Source organism: Odocoileus virginianus, chromosome 7 (genome assembly GCF_023699985.2).
Source record: "Odocoileus virginianus isolate 20LAN1187 ecotype Illinois chromosome 7, Ovbor_1.2, whole genome shotgun sequence".
Taxonomy (NCBI): Eukaryota; Metazoa; Chordata; class Mammalia; order Artiodactyla; family Cervidae; genus Odocoileus; species Odocoileus virginianus.
This window is the reverse complement of record NC_069680.1, coordinates 41,795,262-41,817,809: the sequence shown is the minus strand read 5'-3', so window position 1 is coordinate 41,817,809 and position 22,548 is coordinate 41,795,262. Positions and strand designations below refer to the sequence as shown.

The 22,548-nt window shown below is 36.4% G+C and overlaps 1 protein-coding gene across 3 annotated transcripts in view; it reads right to left on the bottom strand.

Annotated features, from left to right (window-relative positions):
- Window positions 1–232: 232 nt before the first annotated feature.
- The window catches only part of A1CF (APOBEC1 complementation factor), an 88,058-nt gene continuing 65,742 nt past the window's right edge, over window positions 233–22,548 (bottom strand). For 2 of the 3 annotated variants that reach the window (XM_020903631.2, XM_020903633.2), the window contains 6 exons: window positions 21,250–21,347; window positions 16,373–16,646; window positions 14,202–14,407; window positions 11,171–11,307; window positions 10,321–10,472; window positions 233–7,382 (listed from right to left, as the gene is read on the bottom strand). In XM_020903631.2, the coding sequence (XP_020759290.2) occupies window positions 7,231–7,382; window positions 10,321–10,472; window positions 11,171–11,307; window positions 14,202–14,407; window positions 16,373–16,646; window positions 21,250–21,347 (1,019 nt within the window). In that variant the 3' untranslated portion in view covers window positions 233–7,230. The remainder of the gene's footprint in view (window positions 7,383–10,320; window positions 10,473–11,170; window positions 11,308–14,201; window positions 14,408–16,372; window positions 16,647–21,249; window positions 21,348–22,548) is intronic. The other variant, XM_020903632.2, reaches the window with a different exon arrangement.

Sequence of the window (22,548 nt, the reverse complement as noted above, 5' to 3'; positions counted from 1 at the left end):
ATTCTTGTTTTCTTTATTGATTGGAAAATAATGCATTCAATCATTAAAAGTTACATTTACTCTCAGAAGTTGCACCAGAGGAAAGTTTTATAAAAGATGTGAATGTAAAGAAGTCACCAAAATGTCACCAAAGGGACATTGCAACTATGGGTCATTAATATTTAGGTATTTGCTCAAAGAAAGAAAAATTTTAGTTTTCAGGAAAGGAAAATGAATCAGCAACACACATTGATACTTTTTAAAACTTTATAATGGTACTTGAAAATTCAATTAAAATCATTTTACCATCCTGGAATTATACTAGTCATTACAATATCACATTATTGATTATCTTATGAGATTTATGCTTCTATAGTGCACATTATATCTTCCAAACCAATGATTACTTTCCCAATGAATGAATGTTGTAATTTTATTCAGTATATTTAGATAGATCACAGAGTTTTATAAAACATTGTACGCAAAGTACAAAAATAAATGCCTTATGCACACTCTTTAATACTGTTTTCGTTTCTTTCTTTGGTACCTCAGCTAACTAACTTCACATAAATAATGTCAATAATAGCAAGAAGGAAAAAAGCAAGAAATTGCTTAACATCTAGAAACTAGAGATACATTTTGCAGACATCATGCTTTTTATCAAGAGAAGAGATAATATCTGGCTATATTGTAGTCAGAAAAGTAAAAAAAAAAATGAACTCATGAAGAAATAGGGATAAAATGCCAATAATTACATCACATCTTTAAACCACTGATAATGACAAATAGATTTAAACAGACTGATCTTCACCCTAGGAGCTCAAATATCTCTTATGAATTAGATTGTAGAAAATGCAAAGTTTCAAAATTTATGTTTGGAAAAAGTATGTATACTTCATTGTAAATCATCTACTAGAAAGTAATAAAGGTATAGACAAGGATTGTTAAACATTGTTAAATTTTATAAAGACAGGTATATTTAGAAAATAGAAATAGTTAATAACCACAATATTCTTAAGTAAATAAAAAGTATGGATCCCTGCTCATTAAGGTCATAAGTCAATATGTGAATTTGTCAACTCCATGTATTAAAGCTCCTCTGGATATCTAACTGTATTTTTTTCTTCTTTTGAAATTTTTGGGTAGTCTGTTATGTTTCTCCTGGGGAAAATATTTGAAAACTCATTTTTACTTAAGTAGAAATAACAACAGATCAAGTTAAATTTGTCTTTAAAAAGGTTTACTCTACCAACCTAGTGTTTGGCTGTGCTAGTGGAAATGAAGTTTAGAGCAGAGTTGATTTATTTTGGGGATTCTGACTAAATGACAAAACCTACCAGCTGATGCACTTAAATATATGCAATTATATTCATTTTTAAAAACTGCATATGGATCACTAGACTGTGTACCCCACTGAGGGAAAAAAATTTTTTTAAATTTATATTCACAGTTTCTGGCATAAGAGTAAGTGCATAGTAAAAACAGACTGATCATACATTCTATGAATATTTTTGTCGGCTCATAGCAATAGAGACTAATAACACTCAATATTAGTAAAGAGAATAAAGGAAGAGTGAAAAACTTTCCTTTTTAACAGGAATTTCTATCTACTAATATTATTTTCCATTACAAATAATAAAATCTTTATATGGGATTATATGAGGATTGGGGGTGAAGAATAGTTGATGAATAACCATAATGGTGAATTAAATGCAGGGGAGTTAGTGTTTGAGCAAATCTGTAAGACACAGAAGGAGGGGAAAAGGCAATGTGCCTCTTAATGTTAAGCTTTGTATAGGAAATCCTTTCTGTTTTGAGGTGCAGGTAATTTGGTGAAAGAAAGAAACCAGCAAGTGCTCTAAGACCTTGCTAATGCCCTCCGGATTTTGACAGACCAAGCACATGCCTCTAAGGGCTGTTTTTCGTCTTTTCTGCTGCACTCTTTGGCTAAGTGGCTGCGAGCTCAGTGAATGAAAGGCAGAACTCAGGACCCAGCACCCAGGGGCAGTGGGAAGAAAGCAAGGACCAGAATGGGGTTATAGAGACTCAGCTAGATGGACAGTGGGTTGAGGGTAACCCTGGAGGAGAAGATGATGCATTCTTCTGTTCACCATGCTCCTACCCCAGTCAGAAAGTGGTCAGGTCTTTTAGTTTAAGCTATATCTGCTTTGGAGAGAAAGCCGCATTGACAACATTAAGAAAACAAAAAGAACCATAAAGATGGTCACTGTATAATTTGTTGTCTAAACTGAGACACACTTGAGAGTAAGGATGGCAATTGTTTAATTGTTGATAGTTAATATTTATAATGGGACAGCAAATGTAAGCCTACATTGTTCTGGCAAACCAGGATGTACAGTCACTCCAGGGAGATGCTATTAAACAATGAGGGGCATGGATGCTTGTTGGTCTCTAAGAAGTTCCTGCTGGCAGCTTACTTACTTTAAAGAGCTGTTTCTTGCTATTTCTCCTCCCTTTAGGCAAAGTAACATGTGAAGAGAGACTGGGGGCATCTTCTTTCCTTGATATCTCCCTCAAAATAGGGGAAATATCAAGAGAGAGGTAGATGCAGAAGTGTTCTATATTTTATTCCAGGCATTTTTGAATGAATGAAGCCTCTGGTTTCATATTGTTTTTTTACATCAAGATTGGTTATGAACTTCTCTTTACTACTAGCTAAAGTATAAGGTATTGTTTTATCTTTCCTATGAAACTGAGGGCAACTGAGGATGTGTAAAGCCTGCTATCTCCCATAAATGAGTCTCTGTGTTCAAGGTATACATTGCTGTTCCTATTATACCTGTTCATTCTATATTCTATATAACATTGCAAGAGAAAGCTGGCTTTTAAAATGTTGGCATTTGAGGGGTAATAGAATATTCTATACCCATTTTTTATTGAGTAAAAAAAATTTTAATGTTTTACCCCATAAGTAGATATGTATGGGGGGAGTCCGAAAAAAAATCTTATTTTCCTAGTAGTTTCACTAATTATAGCAGGATATGTTTGGCTTTGTTCTAGTGTTGGCAAATACAAATATACAGCCTGGTGAATACTTGACATGTTTTATGACTCTGTCCTCATTAAACTGAGAGTATTTTCAAGATATTACTAGAATGAAGTGAAATATCATCAGATTTGAAAAATTAACAAAACCACTATACAACTGTTGCTTGTCAGGTAGGAATGTCTGTTGCCTTGCTTCTCTTTCAATAAGTATATTAAAATTCCTAAGTTGTGCTATTAATATTTTCTCTTAAAAGTGTTTATCACAAAGTTCACTTATGGTATCATATTTGAAACTTAGTTTGTCTTTAATAGATGTCTTTACAATATATAAAAATGTAGCTACAAAATATAAAAAGTACAGATTCTCTAGTTTAAACCATAGCTATGTTTTCACCTCCTGGAAACTTCTGTGTGAGTTCAAGGGTGAAGGGGTTACCTGACCATGGCCTTGTATTGTTCTCTTTTAGTTGTAAGTTACTTTTGGGAAATCTGGGATAGGGCTGGAGTTGCACAATAATAACAAACTTTATCAAACTTTGTAGTTTTGAATACAAGACAATTTACTGAAAAATCCTAGCTTTCTTTATTGACGCTTATTATGCCAAGGTACCCTGAAAAATCTCCCTATCCCCATGAATTCAAATTGTGACCCAGTTGCCCAAGAAAGAACGATAAAATAGTCATTTAAAAATACAGTGAAAGAGAACACAAGTTAAAAATTACATAGAGGTAATATTTCTGAAAAGATGATCTATATGATTGGAAGAATATTTTGTTTTATTTTCTTAAAAAAACTTTCAACTTTTAAGTAAGGCTGAAAGTAATTTCCTGCATATCTGTTATCAATACATAGCTATAATTTAATTTCCATCCACCATTAAAAAGTTAAATATCTGTGGTTTGGAAATATGTTCTCATTTGTTAGATATTTTTTGAAGTTGATGTTTTCTTAACATGAGGTAGCTTCCTAGCAGCATTTTGGGTGCTGTCACCCGAATACAGTGTGGTTTGGCATGATACTAGGTTTGGGCAGGGTTGGCTGGGTGTGGGTAGTCATCTAGGAAAATTATATTTTGTGTCAGTTAAGGGCAGTTCTAGTTGTATTAATGGGGTGGGAGAGAAATTCAACAATTTAAGAAAAGGAGCATTTTTACAGAGAAGAAAAACTGACATCTAATCTCACTGCTATTTCATTTCCTCCTAAGAACTATAGGACTGATTTTAATTCTCACTAAGCTATTAATACCCAAATTTAGAAACCCAATTCTAACTTACTAGAAATTTCTAAATTATTGGCTTGGGTATTTTGTTGTTATCACTTGGTAGGTTGATTTTAAATTTTTCCATGAAGATTTTTTTCTACTAAGTAATAAATTAAGAAATAGGAAAGTATCAACACACAAAGAATGATAGGTATTAGATAAGTGCTAATTTCTGTAGTCCAAAAACATAAACATGCAAAAAGAAACTTTGGTTCTACACTTGCTTTTTCTCAAACCTCAAGTTTTAAAGTTTCAAATTCATCATAGTGGGACTTGTTCTACATTATTTAATTTGGGCAAAGGAAATGAAAACATATGGCATGGTGAACACACTGAAACTTTCATGATTTATGTTCTAAATGGGATTCCCTAAATTTTACTAGAATAAAGTTTTAGAAAAAAAACTATATCTGCTTACTTGAATAAAATTAGTACTCAGGAAGTAAATGTCATGAATACTTATTTTCCCTTGAGCAAGAATGAGATGATATTCCAGTGGCAATTTTCTTTTTACTTTGGTATTATTGTATATTTATGTTTCTGCTCTTAACCTTTAAAAAAGTGATTATGATTTAATTTGGAATAATATTTTTTTCTCATAGAGAGATTCTTGTATTAACTAAGTGTTCCTTTTGATTACATTTTAAACTACTCTGGATCAGACCTTCTATTGTACATAAACTAGCCATGCAGAGTGACTTTTTCTGTTTATTTTCAAAGATTTTAAAGAGCATTAAAACTTTTGTCCTTGGAATTTGAAATGCTTCTTTGGACTGAGTAGAAATTTGCCTGCCTTCACTGTAGTTACTCTCCTTGAGTATGAAAGCAGGTCCATGGGAGAGTATAAATTTAAACCTAAGAATTGCTTAAGGAAATATTTTTCACTTTCTTCTATTTAGAATTGGTTTGGCCAAAGAGTTAGTTTGAAGCCAGTATGAATTATAGTCACATGTATACTTCTCATGAGATGAATATATGTAAAAATAAGATCTGGCTATTTGTTTTCATTTAGACATTTTTTTTTCTACTTAATGAAAGTGAAATTTAAAAAAAAGTTTAAAACAGAGTGGAAATACAAAGAATACAGCAGTTCCCAGATTTAGCTGCATACCTGAATCACCTAAGGATCTTAAAAAACAAAATGAAACAAAACTACTGATGACAGGCTCCAATCCCAGGATTCTGATGTAATTGGTATGAAGTGTGACCTTGGCTTTGGTGGGTTGAAAAGCTCTCCAGGTGTTTCTAATGTGCAGTCAAGTCTGGGAAACACAGTCCTTGGAAATAGGAAAAGTAAAACATAGAACTGAAAGCACAAGACCTTTCAGTGTTTCAGCTGTAGCCTTGAAGTCTTCGATACCTGATTGGCGTTAACAGAAATTTCAGGTTACAAGGACCCTTAATTGTTGTTGGAATTTACCTGATTTTGACCAGAATCTGGCCTGATCATTTGGATCATAGAATTCCATTCAAGAGTTGACAAATTTTTCTACGCTTTGGTGTTTATGTTTGCCCTTTAGTCTTGCAGAATTTTACAAAGGCCAAGGGATTTTGGAAATGAAAATTGAGTATTGAATGTCTTGCACCACTAATGAGACTGCAGTGGTTCACAACAGGTAGTCTGTGTTTGGACTTTGCTTGTTTCTGTTTTGAACAAAAAGCCATCATTTACAACTACAAAAAGAGATCAGTACCTTCTACTCCCATCTCCATCCCAGTTTCTGTAGCACTCTCACCTCGGGTGTTCTAGAGAAGAGGCCCCACACTCTGGAGATTTTGCTAACCAGCACCTTTGCTGAGTATCTTTAGACTCAGCTTCTAATATTCAGTGATGGACATGAGATTCTCCTGTGATAATTTTCAAGACCAAAGGACTCAGATATAGTAAAGCAGTCTGATACTTACTGAAAGTAAAAGGAAGAGAAGGCAGTGGATTTCTCAGATTTAGTACAAGTGGGTTAGAGAGTCCATGGCTGAACATAAGATGATATAACTGTCTCTGAATGCTTGAGGGTGGGCTAGGTGCTGCAAAAACATCAAAAAAATATGAGTAAATCTTCTCTCCTCTCTTAGTTTGAAGTGACTTTTCAGCCAATTTGAATAGGAAAAAGTATCATAAATGGTATTCTGTAGATTTGATTTAATTTTTTACAATATTGGAGATGAGCAAAATGAGACTGAGAGGAAAATAAATCAATATGAACAAGTCAGGATGTTTAAAATGAAAAAAAGTCATTTCTTGTTGGTATGACAATTATCTTCTGGGGATCCTTGGGATTGGTAGGAGTTCTAGGGAAAAAGAGGTGTGAGCTAATGAGTTAACAAACAATGGGCCTGGATTTGTTTTTAACAACAGCTATAACAGATCACATCAATTACCAAGTCCCCAGGGGATGCAGGGGATGAGAAGATCCTGACCTACAACAAAATGACTGGATGGAATTTTCAGACTGACATGATGTTGATTCCTCTAAACCATGGACAATCTTTCACAAGCTCCAGGCTGTGAACATGCCCCATGCAGTGGGCAATGGGAAATGTACTTGGAAAGGCATCTCCTACTGTCCCTCTGCCTTTTGTGACTGTGTATTAAAGCTGTAAGCCAGGGGCTAAGACTCTGGAATTACTTGGCTCCCTTGGTTGTTACTGGTTGCCCAAGTCTGTTTAGCTCCTGAATTCTTGCGGCTAAAAGGTCTCTCTCTACTTTGTCAAGGTTTGTAAACATGCTCCCCAAACCCTCAGGAACCCTGAAAGAAAAACTTTTGGGGACAACTCTTTAGCTGTTAGATAAATGGCTCCTTAACATTGCATTTCGTTAGGAATAAAGTTCTCTTAACATAATTTTACAGTTAGTATAAGCTGTACATTCTCAGGACAGGCATCACTTTGGGACAAGTATTGTGATCACTGGGGGACTGAGTTAGAGGTTTCTTTCTTCTGGACTGAGTTTGTGTGTTTTATTCTTAAGACAAAGATGTCTTCAGAAGGTTCCATATCCATCCCCTCGGGCAGTCACTGCAAAAGTGGGGTAGACCTCATACGCTGCATATGCTGCTAAGTCTTGTCCCAGGGTCACCGCCTGCTTGAGCTGGGCTGCAGACACAGATGCAGTTGGATTGGGGACAGCATAGCCTGGAGGAGGAGGCAGAGAAAACTTCATGAAGGGGGTTTAGATTTGCTTCCTTTTGGCTTGTTGTCTTCTTTTTGAAAGATAACAATTTAGCATGGTTGCTTAAAGCCCAAAATTAATATGTACATTTTAAAAGGTGCCCTCTGATGACATGATATCTGGACTCATGCATTAAGGAATAGTGTTTCTCAGAGTAGGGTCAACCACCTATGTCAGAATCATTTCACTCTTAGAAAACTAGACACACTGGGGATAGATCCCAAGAAACAGACACTTCACAGGATGCTGAGTTGAGAAAAGCTTGAGGTCCAGAACTTTTTCAGAGGGTCTCAGAACTTGTAAAGGAGGGTAGGCAATTGATGGGCTGGCAAGGCCTGGGGGGTGGGCTCTGTGGGTCCGGTTCTGCTGCACCCCACCTCACCTGAACAGAATATTAAAAACCATTGCTGTACTCATGATTGTAAGGACTGCATAGACCAGTAGGATAAATATTTAACATTTTAGCACATTTCTATGTAGCAGCATAAAAGCAAATACCTAGTGTGACCACATTTTGACCTAACTGGACAGGACTGAAAATACCTAACCCCACCATTGGTCTGTCTTTGGTGTATGTGGAGGCCATGATGCTCATCCTAAGTGTCAGAGAACCAAGGGATTTGAGTAATAAGGACATAATCATGTACTTTCATATTACTGTTTGTCTAGCTGATCAATATTCCCTTTTGAAGAAAAGAGCATAATAGCTATTATCTACAAGCAATATTTCCCTGTTAATGTTTTAGATCAAAACCTGTTTCTTTCTGAGATGATCCCCAAATTGTGAAAGATAACAATAAAAAGGGAAAAGTGTGCTTAAGCAACAAATGGGGACCTGATTTTTTTATTTTTTAAAAAGCCCATTGGTTTCTGTGTTGTGGAAGTCTGCCCAACCCCAGACACATTGATTTCTTTCTGGTGGCTTCTCAGGAAGTGGTGGCAGGAAGCTGGCTGGACTAGTTTTTAAAAAATTGAATCCGCTCCTTGGCTCATGCACTTGGGGCAGTAATGCTGACTAATGCACGAGTGGAGTTTGGTACCTTTTCCACGGATATGAGAAATGTGTTAAGAATTACTTTCATAACTTTGGAAACAGTATTTCTAAATAAGTAAGTAAAATGTGTGTGTGTGTGTGTGTGTGTGTGTGTGTGTGTGTGCGCATGAAGCATAGGTTTTATCTTTAGGATTTTGAGTTTTCTTTTTCAATTTGGCTAATTTCTAAAGAGCAAGAGTATTTGTGTTCCAAACAGAGTCTTCCCTTGGAGCCTGTTATTCTTTGCTTGACTTCATAATGAGTTATAAAAGATCATCTCAAATTCTTAGGCATTCCCAAGATGATTCTTCTGCTCTAAATAATTTTTCATTTCTTGTAGGGGCAAATAAAAGTGAGGATAAGATAAAATGTTTTTGAGTAAAAAGCAAATCCTTTCCATTGTGAAAGCAAACTTTTAAAATTCTTCTGGCAGTGGCTCATTTATTTTCACAGTACATGAATTAGATGTCTTTGGGGTACAGCTCTCTGTAAGACAGGGGTTTAACTTGCTGCAAGAACTGAGAAGCCTGGCACAAGTCCCCAGAAGATGGATGAGTCAACACCCTGTTGTACGGAAAGCGAACACAAAGCTTATGGCCCCAGCACAACCCAAGAGGGACCTGGCCCTTGGCAGTGGCTGCTGTTGCCATGGTAACCTTGAAGGCCTGCATCACACATCTTCTCCACATTCTACAGAACAAAGCTGGAATTGAGATCATACTTGTGTGTGAAGCGTGATTAGTTTTAGCCTCACTTGCCAGAGTGGAAGACATATTGGCAAGTTTTGAGAAATAAAAGGAAATGAGAGCAGGCTCAGGTGTTATGGATATGAGGAATATAGCAGTTCTCATACCCACATGCGATCAGTATATAAATTAATCAATTGATGGGCATGTCCTATTTCTAGGTCTAGTCTGAAAAATTTGGGCTTGTAAGTATGCCAACAGTGACAAGTCAGAATGACAGATTTCTTTGAAAGATACAAACTTTTATTAGTAAGAGTGGAGTCAGCAGTTAGCTCAGACTAACTGCTGAAGGAAAAATTTCAAAAGACACTTCTTGTCTGGTCCTCTCTAATCTCTAGAGGATTCATTTTAATTATTAGTATTTGTTGTGGGTACATAATAAATGGGGGAAAGTCTTTTAAATGTGACCCTGAAGGCATGTTGATCTACAGATAGGCTTTACTTTAAGTGATCAGCATACACCCCAGACCTAAATTATACAACAGATAAAATGAGCCTGATTATCCCATTATTGAAAGGGTCTCTCTCTTCTGTCTCCCTCTCTTTCACATACAGAATTTACTTCAAATAATTTTTTAAAATCTGCTGTATATGTTTCTTTCAGAAAGCAAAGTAATAAAAGTAGGATTGAGTAGAACTGAAGATCAGAACTGGGGAGGGAGTCCAAGGATTGCTTCAAAGCTGATTGACCTTGGCCAATGGCTTAATCTTTCCAGTACTTGGTTTCTCCATCTGTACAATGGGCATGATGGTAGAGTCTGTCTCTTGTGGTGTCATGAGCGTTGCTGAGATAGGTGAGTGCCTGGCACATAGTTAGACTTCAAATAAATATCAGCTATTCATAGACAGTTCTAAACTCTCTTACTAAAAGTAAAAACCAAAACAAAACCAGAGGCAGAGAGACTGCTTCATTCTCCATCACACAGACGCTTATAGCTGAGCTAAGTCTAGGTGCCCGCACCCCCGCCGCCCAGCTCTATTCTCTTGCCTATACATTAATGGCTCACTAATCAGATTTAGGGTAGATGTAGTTCACAGACAACTCTGTCAGTCCATGGTACCCAAGAGGGTCTCCCAAACACTCTCTGTAGGGCGTCATTTCTGGCGCTATTTTTTCCAAACCTGGAAATGCAATAGCAGAAGCAGCGGCAGCAGCTGCGGTCTGGGCGTCGGCTCCATCAGTGGGGATGCCCAGAGCCTGCAGGGTGAACTCGGCCGCGTATGTCTTTGCTTCATCCACGTAGGCACTTAGCTTCGGAGGTGTGAAAGGATGGCTGCAAAGCACATGTTATTAATAAATGTGTGCCGCTGAGACAGATGAAAACCTAAGGCGCTGTATGCTTTTTAAGATGATTGGATAATGGAATTTTGTGTGGGTACTTATCTTTCTTTTTGCTTTTAAACCTTTTAAGTATCTATGCATGTCGGAATATTTGTGAACTTATTTAGAACACGGGTGAGATGACACTCCTGGAAGGCACTTGCCACTCATTATAAACCTTTTCTAATATATATGTGAAACATGCTGGTTCCTAAAACGTGTAGAAATGCAGGTTCAAGGTAAACTTATGAAGGTAATAACCACTAAAAGCGAGGTTATGTTTTTCGCCCAAGATTTAAATGGCAGAGTATGGTGTTATTAGGTGTAAAATGGTAATTTCGTAGAGTTCAACCCAAGTACTACACAGATAAAAACATGGGCAATAGTTTTCATTTCTATTACACTTTATATCCACAGTTTTCCATTGGTTGATGAGAGTACCCAGTCTTAATTGTCTCTTGAAATTTAGGGGCTTTGAGATGCTAGTCTCATAGCTGGCACATATATCCCAAATATACATCATGACGTATGCTTTGAATAAAATGAGTCAGTAGTAAGCTTGAATATTGATCTTCTTTAGATAGTGATAAATATATACTACATTTACAAGAGACTCTTATTCTAAAATCTAAATGGTGAGAAGTTACGCACATGGCAGGATTCTGGCTGGCCAGGGCAGGAATGGTTATTTTGTATAAGAAGAGTTGTCTTTGATCTTGTCCAATGGCAGAGTGAAGCTGATACACAGGTTGTCCCCAGTTATTTTTCTGACAAATTTCTTCCAATATCTACAAGAGTGGGGGAAAAGTGACTTTTCTTTCAAATGTCACATTTGCATTATTTCTCCAGCTTTCAGGTTTTTCAATTGAATCTTCACAGTTTAAGCAAATATAAGAAGATATAAAATGCCACATGGTTTAATGACTCATAAAATTTAGGATGAACTCAATTTGAACTCCATTTAAAATGTTATGTCTATTAATTCATAAAAATCATTTTCGCACCATTTATTCTAATGCTTTTAGTTTAGTCCTTTAGCTCTTTTTACCAATACTTTACGATTTGTTTGATATATTCTTTGGTTTTTTTTTTAATTGATATTCCAGCACCGTGTGGCTGGATTTACTCATTAGTACTGTGAATCCTTCTGTTTATAATGGGTTACAGAAAATAACCTAAGGATTTATTTCTATTTAATGGCATTTGAATTAGGGTTTTAACTTTACATTTTCACAAAAATAGAGTTAAAAAGTTTGATGGGTATTTCTTGATGGACGTGAATAGATGGGTGTTGATAGTTGCCATGTTTTTGTTTGGCAAAACACCACTTCTGGCTATTTTTTACAATGATCTGATTTTTAGAAGCTGCCTTCTGTCATTACTCCAAACCAAATCTTTCCTAACGGCACATATTTTCTTCATCCTGAAACCATTTTTGTTGGCCCACAAGCCCTGATGCTCCCACTGGGCAGCGATTCAGTAAACTGTGCAACAGAAGGCATAAATCTGAAAAAATAACTCCTGGGGTAGAACTGTTCCCTAGGCTGAGTCCATGGATCTTCTTATCTCGTTTGCGCAAACCCTTGTCCAGCAGCAACAGCACATCTTCCTGTTTATTAAACTTATAAGTTGTTTCTGTTTCCTCTACTAACTTTTGCTTTTTAGTACTCTTAATTTTGTAGCATCTTTTTTCATCTACAAAGTGTTCTCTAAGGTTCTGGGGCAATAGTCAATTACTTGAGCTGGTAGATATTTTGCCTGCTTGTTTATGCCCATTGTGCAGACACGTGTAAAGGATTTTAACTTTAACTCCTGACTCTTCAGGGCGGCCCTAGTACCTCTGCTCTTCTTGTTGGAAGTTCATAACCCCTCCAAGAATTTGTCAAGGCTCCATCTAGGCTGGTTGGTGGTGGCATGACCCTTAATTTCTAAGCCACAGTTGCAGAAATTCAGAGAGGTTAATTTTAAAAACTTTCATTAGTTCATAGAGATGGTTACTGATGTTACTATAAAGCATGATCAATTTCTCACCTGGGTTAATATAAAAGCAGAGATGATTACACACTCTATAGTAGCTGTTAGAACTATTACATAGAATTTATGACAATGATGGGGCTTCCCAAGTAGCGCTAGTGGTAAAGAACCCACCTGCTGAGCAGAAGACATATGAGACGTGGGTTCAGTTTCTAGGTCAGGAAGATCCCCTGAACGAGGGCATGGCAGCTCATTCCAGTATCTTGCCTGGAGAACCCCATGAACAGAGAGCCAAGAGGGCTTCCATCCATGGTATCACAAAAAGTCGGACACGACTGAAGTGACTTAGTGTGCAGCGTGCACATGACAATGATTATTTTTTTTTCCTTAAAATGTTTCTGGATATCCCAGTACTTTAATTAGATTGCTTATTTTAGGTTTTAACCCAAGATATATTGGATGACTAGCTTTTGTGTTTTCTGAACAAGGCTCCATCATTGTACTTAACTAGATTTTATTGTAGTTATTTATGTATCAGGGTCCTCTCACTGGATTGCCATATGATTTTTGATGGCAAGGATTATGTTATATTTGCTTTTCCATCTTTAGCTCCTAGCATAATACTTGGTGTATAATGCTGGCCCCACAAATGAGTTTAAACAGACATATTATTACTGTTTACTACTCTAATAGGCATCCTTTAAAAAAAATTACCTGGGGAGGGTTGTAGAAACTATAGATGAGCTCCTTTTTATGTATAAGAAAACTATTAACCCTACCAAAAATAATCAACCAAAAAAAAAAAAAAAACCCACTCAAGATGAGCTTTTAGAAAATCAAGTTTTCTACTTGATTGTAATCATAATGCTACTTCCATAAATTTGGGGCTTATACCTTTGGGGTGGGAGTCAGGAAGTTTCCTTTAGGATGTGCAAACTGTCAACTAGATATTGATTATTCAGCCAAAGTATCTTTGCAGAGTCCAACACGAAATGCACATCCAGAGGGAACAGTTTGAGGGTTAACATAGATCCAGTATTTTATTTTTAACCCTGTGATTCAATTTCCATACTGGAACAACTTTTATAGCTTTAAATTTTCCAGTAATAAAAATTATACCCTCATGCAGGAATATGGAAACTTAGAACTGTGACTTGAAAGCAAAAAAATTTACCATAAAGCCACTGCCCAAATATAATCACTGTAGAAGACTTGATTTGATATGACTGATGGCATATCACAGTTAATATGAGTAATGATACACCAGATTGCACAGTGCTTTCACTTCAACAGTGTTTCCAAGAAAAGATATCCTAATGAATCTATTCATTCCCTGTTGTGAGTGCTCTTCATTTGCTAACTGACCTTGCTTTATTTTGTTTTCATTTAAGGTACTGGTTGATAATTCTTAGTAGTACTCCGGATTTTTGCATTTCAGTGGATGATTATTTAAGACGTCAAAGTTTATAATTAAAAACAAACAAAAAAGAAAGAGTCTGAAGTGGACCAATGGTATTCGGTGCCCACTGTTGTCTCACAATATGTTATATTGCTTGGTCATTTTATCTATGTAATAAAACAAAAGAAGACAAAACAAGACAACAGCCCAAGTAAGTATCAAATCAAATCCATTGATGAATGGTGAATGATGGTATTTGACCCAACTTATGCAAACTATCCAAGCTACCTCTGGAATAACATTACATACCTGGGGAGCAAGTTTAATTCCTTGGGGCTTTAAAGTGACAGGATTCATTGGGGTGAGCTCCATCCCAGGTAATAGGTCATAGAGTTTGTCTTCTCTTTTGTCTCCTTTGACCTGGTATCCCCGGCCCAGGCCTGTGTAAGCCAAATAGCCACGGCCGCCCAGTCCTCTCACTCCCGCAGCCCCTACAGGTACATTCATGTAAATTTCTAGGAATGTAAGAAGGCATTAAACTGAATCAAACCACCAGAAAATCACCCTGAATCTTACTGTAATGGAAAAGTTAGCCCAAGTCACATTGATTATTGCCCTGAAGATGGATAGAAAACTCCAGGATTCTAATGTAATGAAACTCAACATAATACAGCATTTACCATAGGCATCTTTTTTTTTTTTAAAACTATGTAGAAGAAAGCAATACTATCAAAGCTATGGATAAGTACACATGCCACTTTAAAACTTGGGTATAGAGAAAAATTTTGCAATTTCTCTCTTCAGTTAATTTTGCATTGACATTTTTTTGTAGACTAATAAATGGTGGGAGGTATATATTTCACATTTCACAGTGTAATATGACCACATGTATTAAAATAAGTCTTGCCTTTTTGTCTTTGACTAGTAAATTAAAAATGAATTCTAGTTTCTCTAATGTTCCATTCCTGATGACCTGTTGGAAAACCAATGTTTAGAAAACGTGTTTTAAAATACACCATTTTCTTATATTCTATCAATGTGAGGCTTAAATGTCCGTTGAGTTTCATTAATAGATTACTTTTGATTTTTTGTTTTGCCACATTGCTACTTTGATTTCCTTAGTGTTGTAAAGAGATAAAAAGTTGATTACCCTTCATCCATGAATATCATTCATTGATTTCTTTCTTGTTATAAGACAGGTATTTTTCCCCTTGGAGTAGAGTTTGTTTTTTTCCTACATTACAACTGGTTGACAACTTATACTTAATGTAGGGATTGTTTAATGATGTGATTTTAGATGATAAATGTACAATGGTTTAATGACATAATTTGTCATCAAACATATAAATAGATTGTCCTGAATGGATTTCCTTCAGGAAAAGGTTCCTAAAGGTTTCTTTTATATTACAACTTTGGGTGAAGTGATTGTATTATGAGAATGGAACTTTCAAGGCAGTTGCAGACTAGAACTCCTAGGATGGCCAATTCAGTTCTCCTGAAAAATAGTAAAACACAGTAAGATAATTGTTTCCACAATAATCTGGACATGCCCCTTGCTTCTAGTCAAACCCAAGAATAGATTTAAGTACACAGTTTATTGTTGAATTGCCCAGACTGTTGTCATATTTGGAAGACAGAATTGAGATTCTGTTGGCATTGATTCCTAGCAGAACCATTCTGAAGGATCCCATTAGGCAAAATCAAGACAGTTTCTTGAAAAAATGCTTTCCTTATCTTTGACATTTTTTGAAATAACTGAGCTCAGAGAACTGCTTGAACATTTGGAATTCTCATAGGATTCAGTAGGAAAGATTTGTTTGGCAATGAGATTGAGAGTTGTTTATTTTTTTTTTTTTTCTATTTGGACTTTTACTATTTAGTTCCCCATATCTTGGAGAAACAAGTTGATTTACCTAGTAATGTGGCTTTTTGGAAGGCATTATACATATTTCTCAGGGGAGGTCAGATGAGAGCATCTCATGTATCTGTTAGGATATATTTATGATAATTTATGATTTATATATGGACATGATGGCACTGAGTCACCATCCAATACACATGTGTCTTGACATCTGAGGTAGTTGGTTTCCACTGAACTGTACTGCTCCCATTTGAAAGTTTTATAATGAGTCACATATGTTTGTAATATGGTAGTACAATGATAAGGAAGAAACTAGTAATTGTGGATCTGAGTTTGAGTGTGTGCATATTTTATGGGCCTGTGCAGAGAGCAAATGCATACCTTAAATTCATTTACACTGTATTCTGACCAAGTTTTTCAATAACCAGTTGTAATGTGAAAAAAGATTCCTATGAAAGGAAAAACATTAATGTAATATTTGATTTTCAATAAGCAATTTTCCAGTTCTTTTCTCCCAGTAGACTCATCCAGTTAGACATAACTTAGACACAAGTCTATTGCAATACACATAATTTGAAACTGCAGAGCTTCATCTAAGACAAGAGCTGATTAATGTTACCTCTAACAGAAGGGGCCCGGATAATGGCCCTGTTGCCAAGATGTCCTTTGGTGGTTGGGAAATGAAGGCTGGGAATCGCCGTATAAGCCTGGGGGGCATAGAAGACAGGCGCTCCAAGGTAGGTGGTGGTGGGGTCATAAACATGGCCCAAAGAGTAGCTATACTCTCCCTGTACCATGGTGCCCCTTCCACCTGTTCCTCGGGTGTACCTAACGTAACTGTCCTTGTCCACTGGTTTGGCGAGGGTCACTTCAATGGGGGACCCATCCAGCACCTGTTGTAGACAGTAAGGAAAAAGCAACGTGAGAAGAAGTGAAGACAACCAGGCGTGGCTGCGTCCTAGTAACACGCCTCCTTCTAAGGGTCAGTCTATTTGCTGCTATCTTTGCTGTTTCACTTATCTGTTTGAATGGGAAGTGTTGCCTGGCATATCAGTAAACAAAGGATGTTGCAGCCATCAAGCCACCACATTACAGCTGCCCCCAGTGGTGACCTCGAAGGAACTCGGGATGGGAAAGAACAGGACGCTGGCTCTGGATAGCTGAGGTGCATATCAAAGGAATGATTTCAATGAGCCCAGACTCTTGCATCTTCCCATATACTGAAAAGTGCTAAATTCCTTAACTTGAGATATCAGGTTTTCTTTACCAGTTATCTTTTGTTCTTCTAACTACCTGGTCTTTGTTGCAAAACTCCTATATATCTGGGTCCTCTCTTACCTCTTCAGAGCAGTCCTTTATAACTATTGAGAGACTGTCTCCAAGGCTTCAAGTCCCCAGAATATTCTCATAATGAAACATAGTTCTCAACTTTTAGGTTGTGTAATTTTTCCAGGCAACATATGCACCATCTTTTCATAGGTTCTTGTTTTGTGTGCCAGGTGAGTTCTCCCTGAATGGTTTGTTGGTAAATTGCATATAATCTGTCAACAGGCCAATAATTGGCCACTGTCTACTGACATATTAGTTACAAATCTATTAACTGAATACAGTCACTGAGGCAGAATTATGTAATATTTTTATGTGATGTATTTTAAAATACATACTTATATAATTATATAATTCTAAGATATTTTAGGTTAATTATGGGTGAAATATAATCTCCAGTACCTAGCACAGTGCAATGAAGATGAAAGGAGATCAATAAAAGATCTTATCAATTGTTCACACTTTGTTATGGGCAGCCTAGTCAGGCCTTTTCAGTTGCCAGCCAGCTAAGTGTCTTACTCTCTGGAGCTACATAATAGCTGAGTTTTTACTGGAAATGAAGAGAGGCTTAAAAGTAGGACCCTACTTATGGAAGTGAAATCATTGAGGGTACTGCATTTGTCCTCTATAGATACTTCCTTAAGAAGCAAACTTTTGATCTGCTAAACAAACAGGAATAGCAGGTCAGTACTAATGTCTCTCAAGTCAGGTGCTACTTAAAACTTGTCTTTGAAAAATTTTTAAGTGGTTCTTTTCTGATACAAGTTTTTTACATTTTGCAAACAGATCTGGATGTTGAAAATAATAGCCGTGTGGAGATCTACAAGTGTGACTTGCTTTTTTATGTGTTGTTTGCATACATAAGAGACAAAAGATGGCTCTCAACAATTACTTGATACATTGATATATTTACTATCAAAGAGACAAGGTGTTTTGAGGAGGTATTTGTAGCTTCTTTCAAATAAGAATATTATTTTTTTAATAAATATTAAGTGTTCCTGCAAATATTCCCTTTCACAGCAACTGCTGATTTCATGGGTGGTTCAGTGATTCCTGGATCCACTGATGTCTGCTGGACAAAGTTCATGCTTTATGATCATCCTGATCATTTGGGATCAGCCTCTTGTTTCTAGTTACATGTATCTGCCCTACTTTTTAGTAGTAGGAATCAGTATCAAATATCTTAGGCCGAACACACACAGAGAGAGAATTCAGCTCAAATTCTACCATATTATGTTGATGTTGATGTAATTAGAAGAAACAGATGGAGTATTAAAGAAATACCTTGCATGTAATCCTTTGTCTTTGTTCCTGTCTTAAGAAAGATAAGATACCTAAATAGGTCTGTACTTACAGGCACTTGTATATCAAGAGATGTTTTTAGCGGAATGATTCTTTACTGAAAAGCCAGATTTCTTACTGTAATAGACTTTGTTCTGCATGCCTCTGCTCATTTACAGTCTTCTAAACCCAGTATTGTATTTTACTTATTTTGTTTAGGTTTTTCAAAGTCTAGAACAATATCATATTAACCTGTATAGCCCCAAGCCTAGCAAGATTTCTTTCTCATTGTAGACATTCACAGGTATTTGTAGAATAAGTGAATAATCACGTGCAAAGTTCATCACTTTTCTGTCCAAATAGGTTTCCCTACCTGACTTCCCTAACATCATTATCCTGGTCCTCTATATTGAAAACCTAAAATGACTTATCCTTCTTTCCCACTGCTCTATCCAATCAGTTCTTGGATCCTTTGAATTCACCCTGCATAGTTCTGTGTAGAGCTTTCTCCTACATTCCATTCTCACCCTCATTCAAGCCCTTATTTCTTCCCATTTGAGTGACTTTAATAGTTATTTAACTAGTTCCAATTACATCTCTCTCCCTATTCTATGAAACTTCAATTCTTTATAGGTTGATTTCCCTAAATTGTTAATGGGATCATTACTTCACTGCACAAAAAACGTCAAAGCCTCACCTTGTCTAATAGATTAAATTTAAATATCCTTATTGATACTTAAAAACTTTCATAGTTCTAGGCAAACTTACTTTTGATTTTCCCATATCACATTACAGTTAAGTATTATAATATTTAATAATAACATTGAATATGTATTTAACTATATAATACATGTATACATTGTTGTAAAAATATCTAGTCATGGGTTTTCCTGATAGCTCAGTCAGTAAAGAATCTATCTGAAGTGCAGGAGACCCAGGTTCGATCCCTGGGTCAGGAAGATCCCCTAGAGAAGGAAATGTCAACCCACTCCAGTATTCTTGCCTGGCAAGGCCTAGGGACAGAGGAGCCTGGCGGGCTACAGTCTATGGGGTAGCGAGAGTCAGACACAACTTAGTGACTAAACCACCATAAATATACCAGCTGCAAAAATTAGAAACAGTTTGAATACTTTTCCACTATGATGATTCCAATGCAATTATTTAGCATTTAATTGATGATGGTCCCTTTGCAAGCATCACGTATCCTCAGAAATGTTTTCAAATTGAGAAACTAATCTCTCAAATATTTTCAAAGAAATATTATTATAACACTAAATGTAATTATCAATGAAGAAGAAATATTATTTTGCCTCCTAGGTATATATTTAAATATGCATTAATATTTTGCTTTCCAGTTTTCTTTTTGTGTTTTTGAGTCAGTAGTCTCCCCCACTATGCAGCCCCCACACCACCCTCCCCCCACAGCAGGATTCACACACTTCTGTAGGCCAGAAATAGCTCATAGGCCCAGGCCTCACTGTGTCTGAAAGCCTTGTGTTGGGAGACCCTCTATTTGCCCTGTAGATCCACTCCCCATTGGCTGCCAGCCTCCAAGCGCCCGCTGGGAGTTCTGCAGGCTCCCCTTCAGGGCTCCTGGGCCTTCCAGATTATGATTGAATTTAGTCAGTGGGGAGGGCTGGCCAGAGGTTGGAGGAGAGACAGCAGCAAGTGTGAGCTATTTCTTCTCTTGGCTCCCTCCATATGAGGTGACCTTGGCCTGAATATTTCCATTGGCCAAAGTTCATTACTTTTCTCAACAAGATCTGCTCTTAACAATGCTCTCTCCTTTAGGTTTCCTGTTCTCTAGTCCTTTGTCTCCTTGGCTCCAGGACTGCCCCAGGCTCCTGCCCTGTCTCTTTTAATTCTCCTGCCCCAGGCTCATACCTTTATCGTTTGTCCCTCTGCCAGCTGTCTCCTATTAGGATTGACCAGTGCGAGGCCTGGCAGGTGAAACAGCCCTGTGCTCATCCGATTCAGAGCAAGGCAATCCATCTTTACTGTTCTCCAATTATACTTTGCTCTTTACAAATTCTATGCCTCTGTCTGAGGTTACCTCTTCCTTTGCCATTTGTTTTTTTTCCTTTTGGAATTCTTCCCAAGTATCATGGCTTCTCTTAAATATTATCTTTTCACATCTATGAAGATTTTCTGATTCTTAATAACCCACTCCTCTTTGTACAGTGTCACCACTTCTTATCCATTTTTTTTAAAAACAAAATTTATCTGACTGGACTTTGTAAAGGTATTTGAGTACTTGTTTTAATCCTCAGTTGACCTTTAGCCCTTTGATAAGCATCTTTGGTTTGATCCTTTAAGTATTCCAAACAATATTTAGCATGATAAATGGTTTACAGAAGATTGTCAATATTATGGGATTAATAAGTAAATATTATACTGGCTTCTATATATAAATCATAAGTTAGAATATAATATTACTAGCTGTTTTCCCCAGAGCTTACTCTTGGCAAGGTGAAGAGATTCCAAGCTTTCCATACTTGTAACATCAAACTCTAAGTGCAGAATGATAACTTTGACATCTTGTCAGGTCATCAGTCTCCAAAATACTGGACTACAAAGGTTATAATTTCTTTGAAATAATGAGAGAAAACTGAAATTGGGAAAATCACCTTGGGATACTCCATTCCAACTCTGTATTTCTAAAAAAATTGAGGGCCAGTGACTTGTCCAAATCAGCCAAAATTAAAGATAGAATTGGACATCTCCATTGAATTTTCCATCACCCTTTTGTTCATCTTAGATGGACTAAGGCAGCCATGTCAGAGATGGAGGAAGCCTGAGAGAGATGGACTTGCAGGACTGCTCTCCTGAGTAAAACCTCCACAACAAACTTTGGTGGAATCTACATAGGTTTTCTTTGTCCTACATTACCTTCCCATTTAAAGCTTTCATAGCCTCCACTGCATCTTCTCGGTTAGTAAAATGTACAAAAGCATAGTCTCGGATTTTCTTCACCCTTTCCACAGCACCTGGAAGCAGAGTGAAAGTAGCTCCATTAGCAAACCTGAGTTAGCTCTGAACATGATGTACTTAAACATTTAGCTTGCAAGAATCTTTTTTTTGGAGATTCAGTATTTAAAGAGCTCATTGAGAATATTTCCTGTGTTCAGGTTTAAAATTCTGCACATTCAACAGAAGATTTTGTTCGTAGTTCTTTAATAACACTTATGTTCTGCCTTATTATTTATAGATTTATTTATGGATTTGTTTTTCTACTTCCTGGATTATTCTCTTTGAGGATAGAAGGGTATCTTTTTCAGTATATTATATAAAGGATAGTAATTTATCCATGGTAAAATATTTGTTGAGTTGAACTCAATTATTGGTCATCTTATATGTTTAGGTAATTACCTTTTTAAATTTTATGGCTCTTTCCTCAAAGACATCTTGACTCCTTTGATTTGTTCAATAAAATTTTAGAGTTAGAAGAGACTTAGCAATAATTTAATTTTTAATTCATTTTACCTTTATTTGTTTTCAACTTAAAGATTCTGAATCTAAATCTCTGACAAAGTAAGTGAAATTTATGAACTCACATAGCTAAGAACTAGAACTCAGATCTCTCATTTGCTTATCTCATTTGATCAAAACAAACAAACAAAAATTCTGAAAGTACATCTGAGAACCAAGATAGTTTCTTACCATGCTGGTTTAAAATATCAAAGCTTGGAAACAATGTACATATCCACTAATCCTACTAGAGGAATCTCTTTAATACAAGTATTCACACATGTGCAAAAGGATCATGCTTAAGAATATTAATAACACTAGTCAGTTGAAATAGCAAAATAAAACAACTTAATGTCCATTTTCATGAGCATGATTAAATACATTTGTATTAAATAATACTAAGAAGTCTTTAAAGAGAACAAATAGGCTCAGGTATACTTACATGGAAACCTTCAGAACCTGTTGTTAAATCTAAAAAGTTACAATATAGTAAGTATAATATTATAGCATTTATATTTATAAAATCCCAACCCACATATATATTGCACATAAATATAAATATACACACAGAAAGAGAACTGAAATGATCAAGATTGAATTGTTAATAGGGGTTAGTTCAGAGGAAGATCCTGATGCTGGCAAAGATTGAAGGCAAAAGGAGAAGAGGGTGGCAGAGAATGAAATGGTTGGAAAGCATCACCAACTCAATGGACATGAACT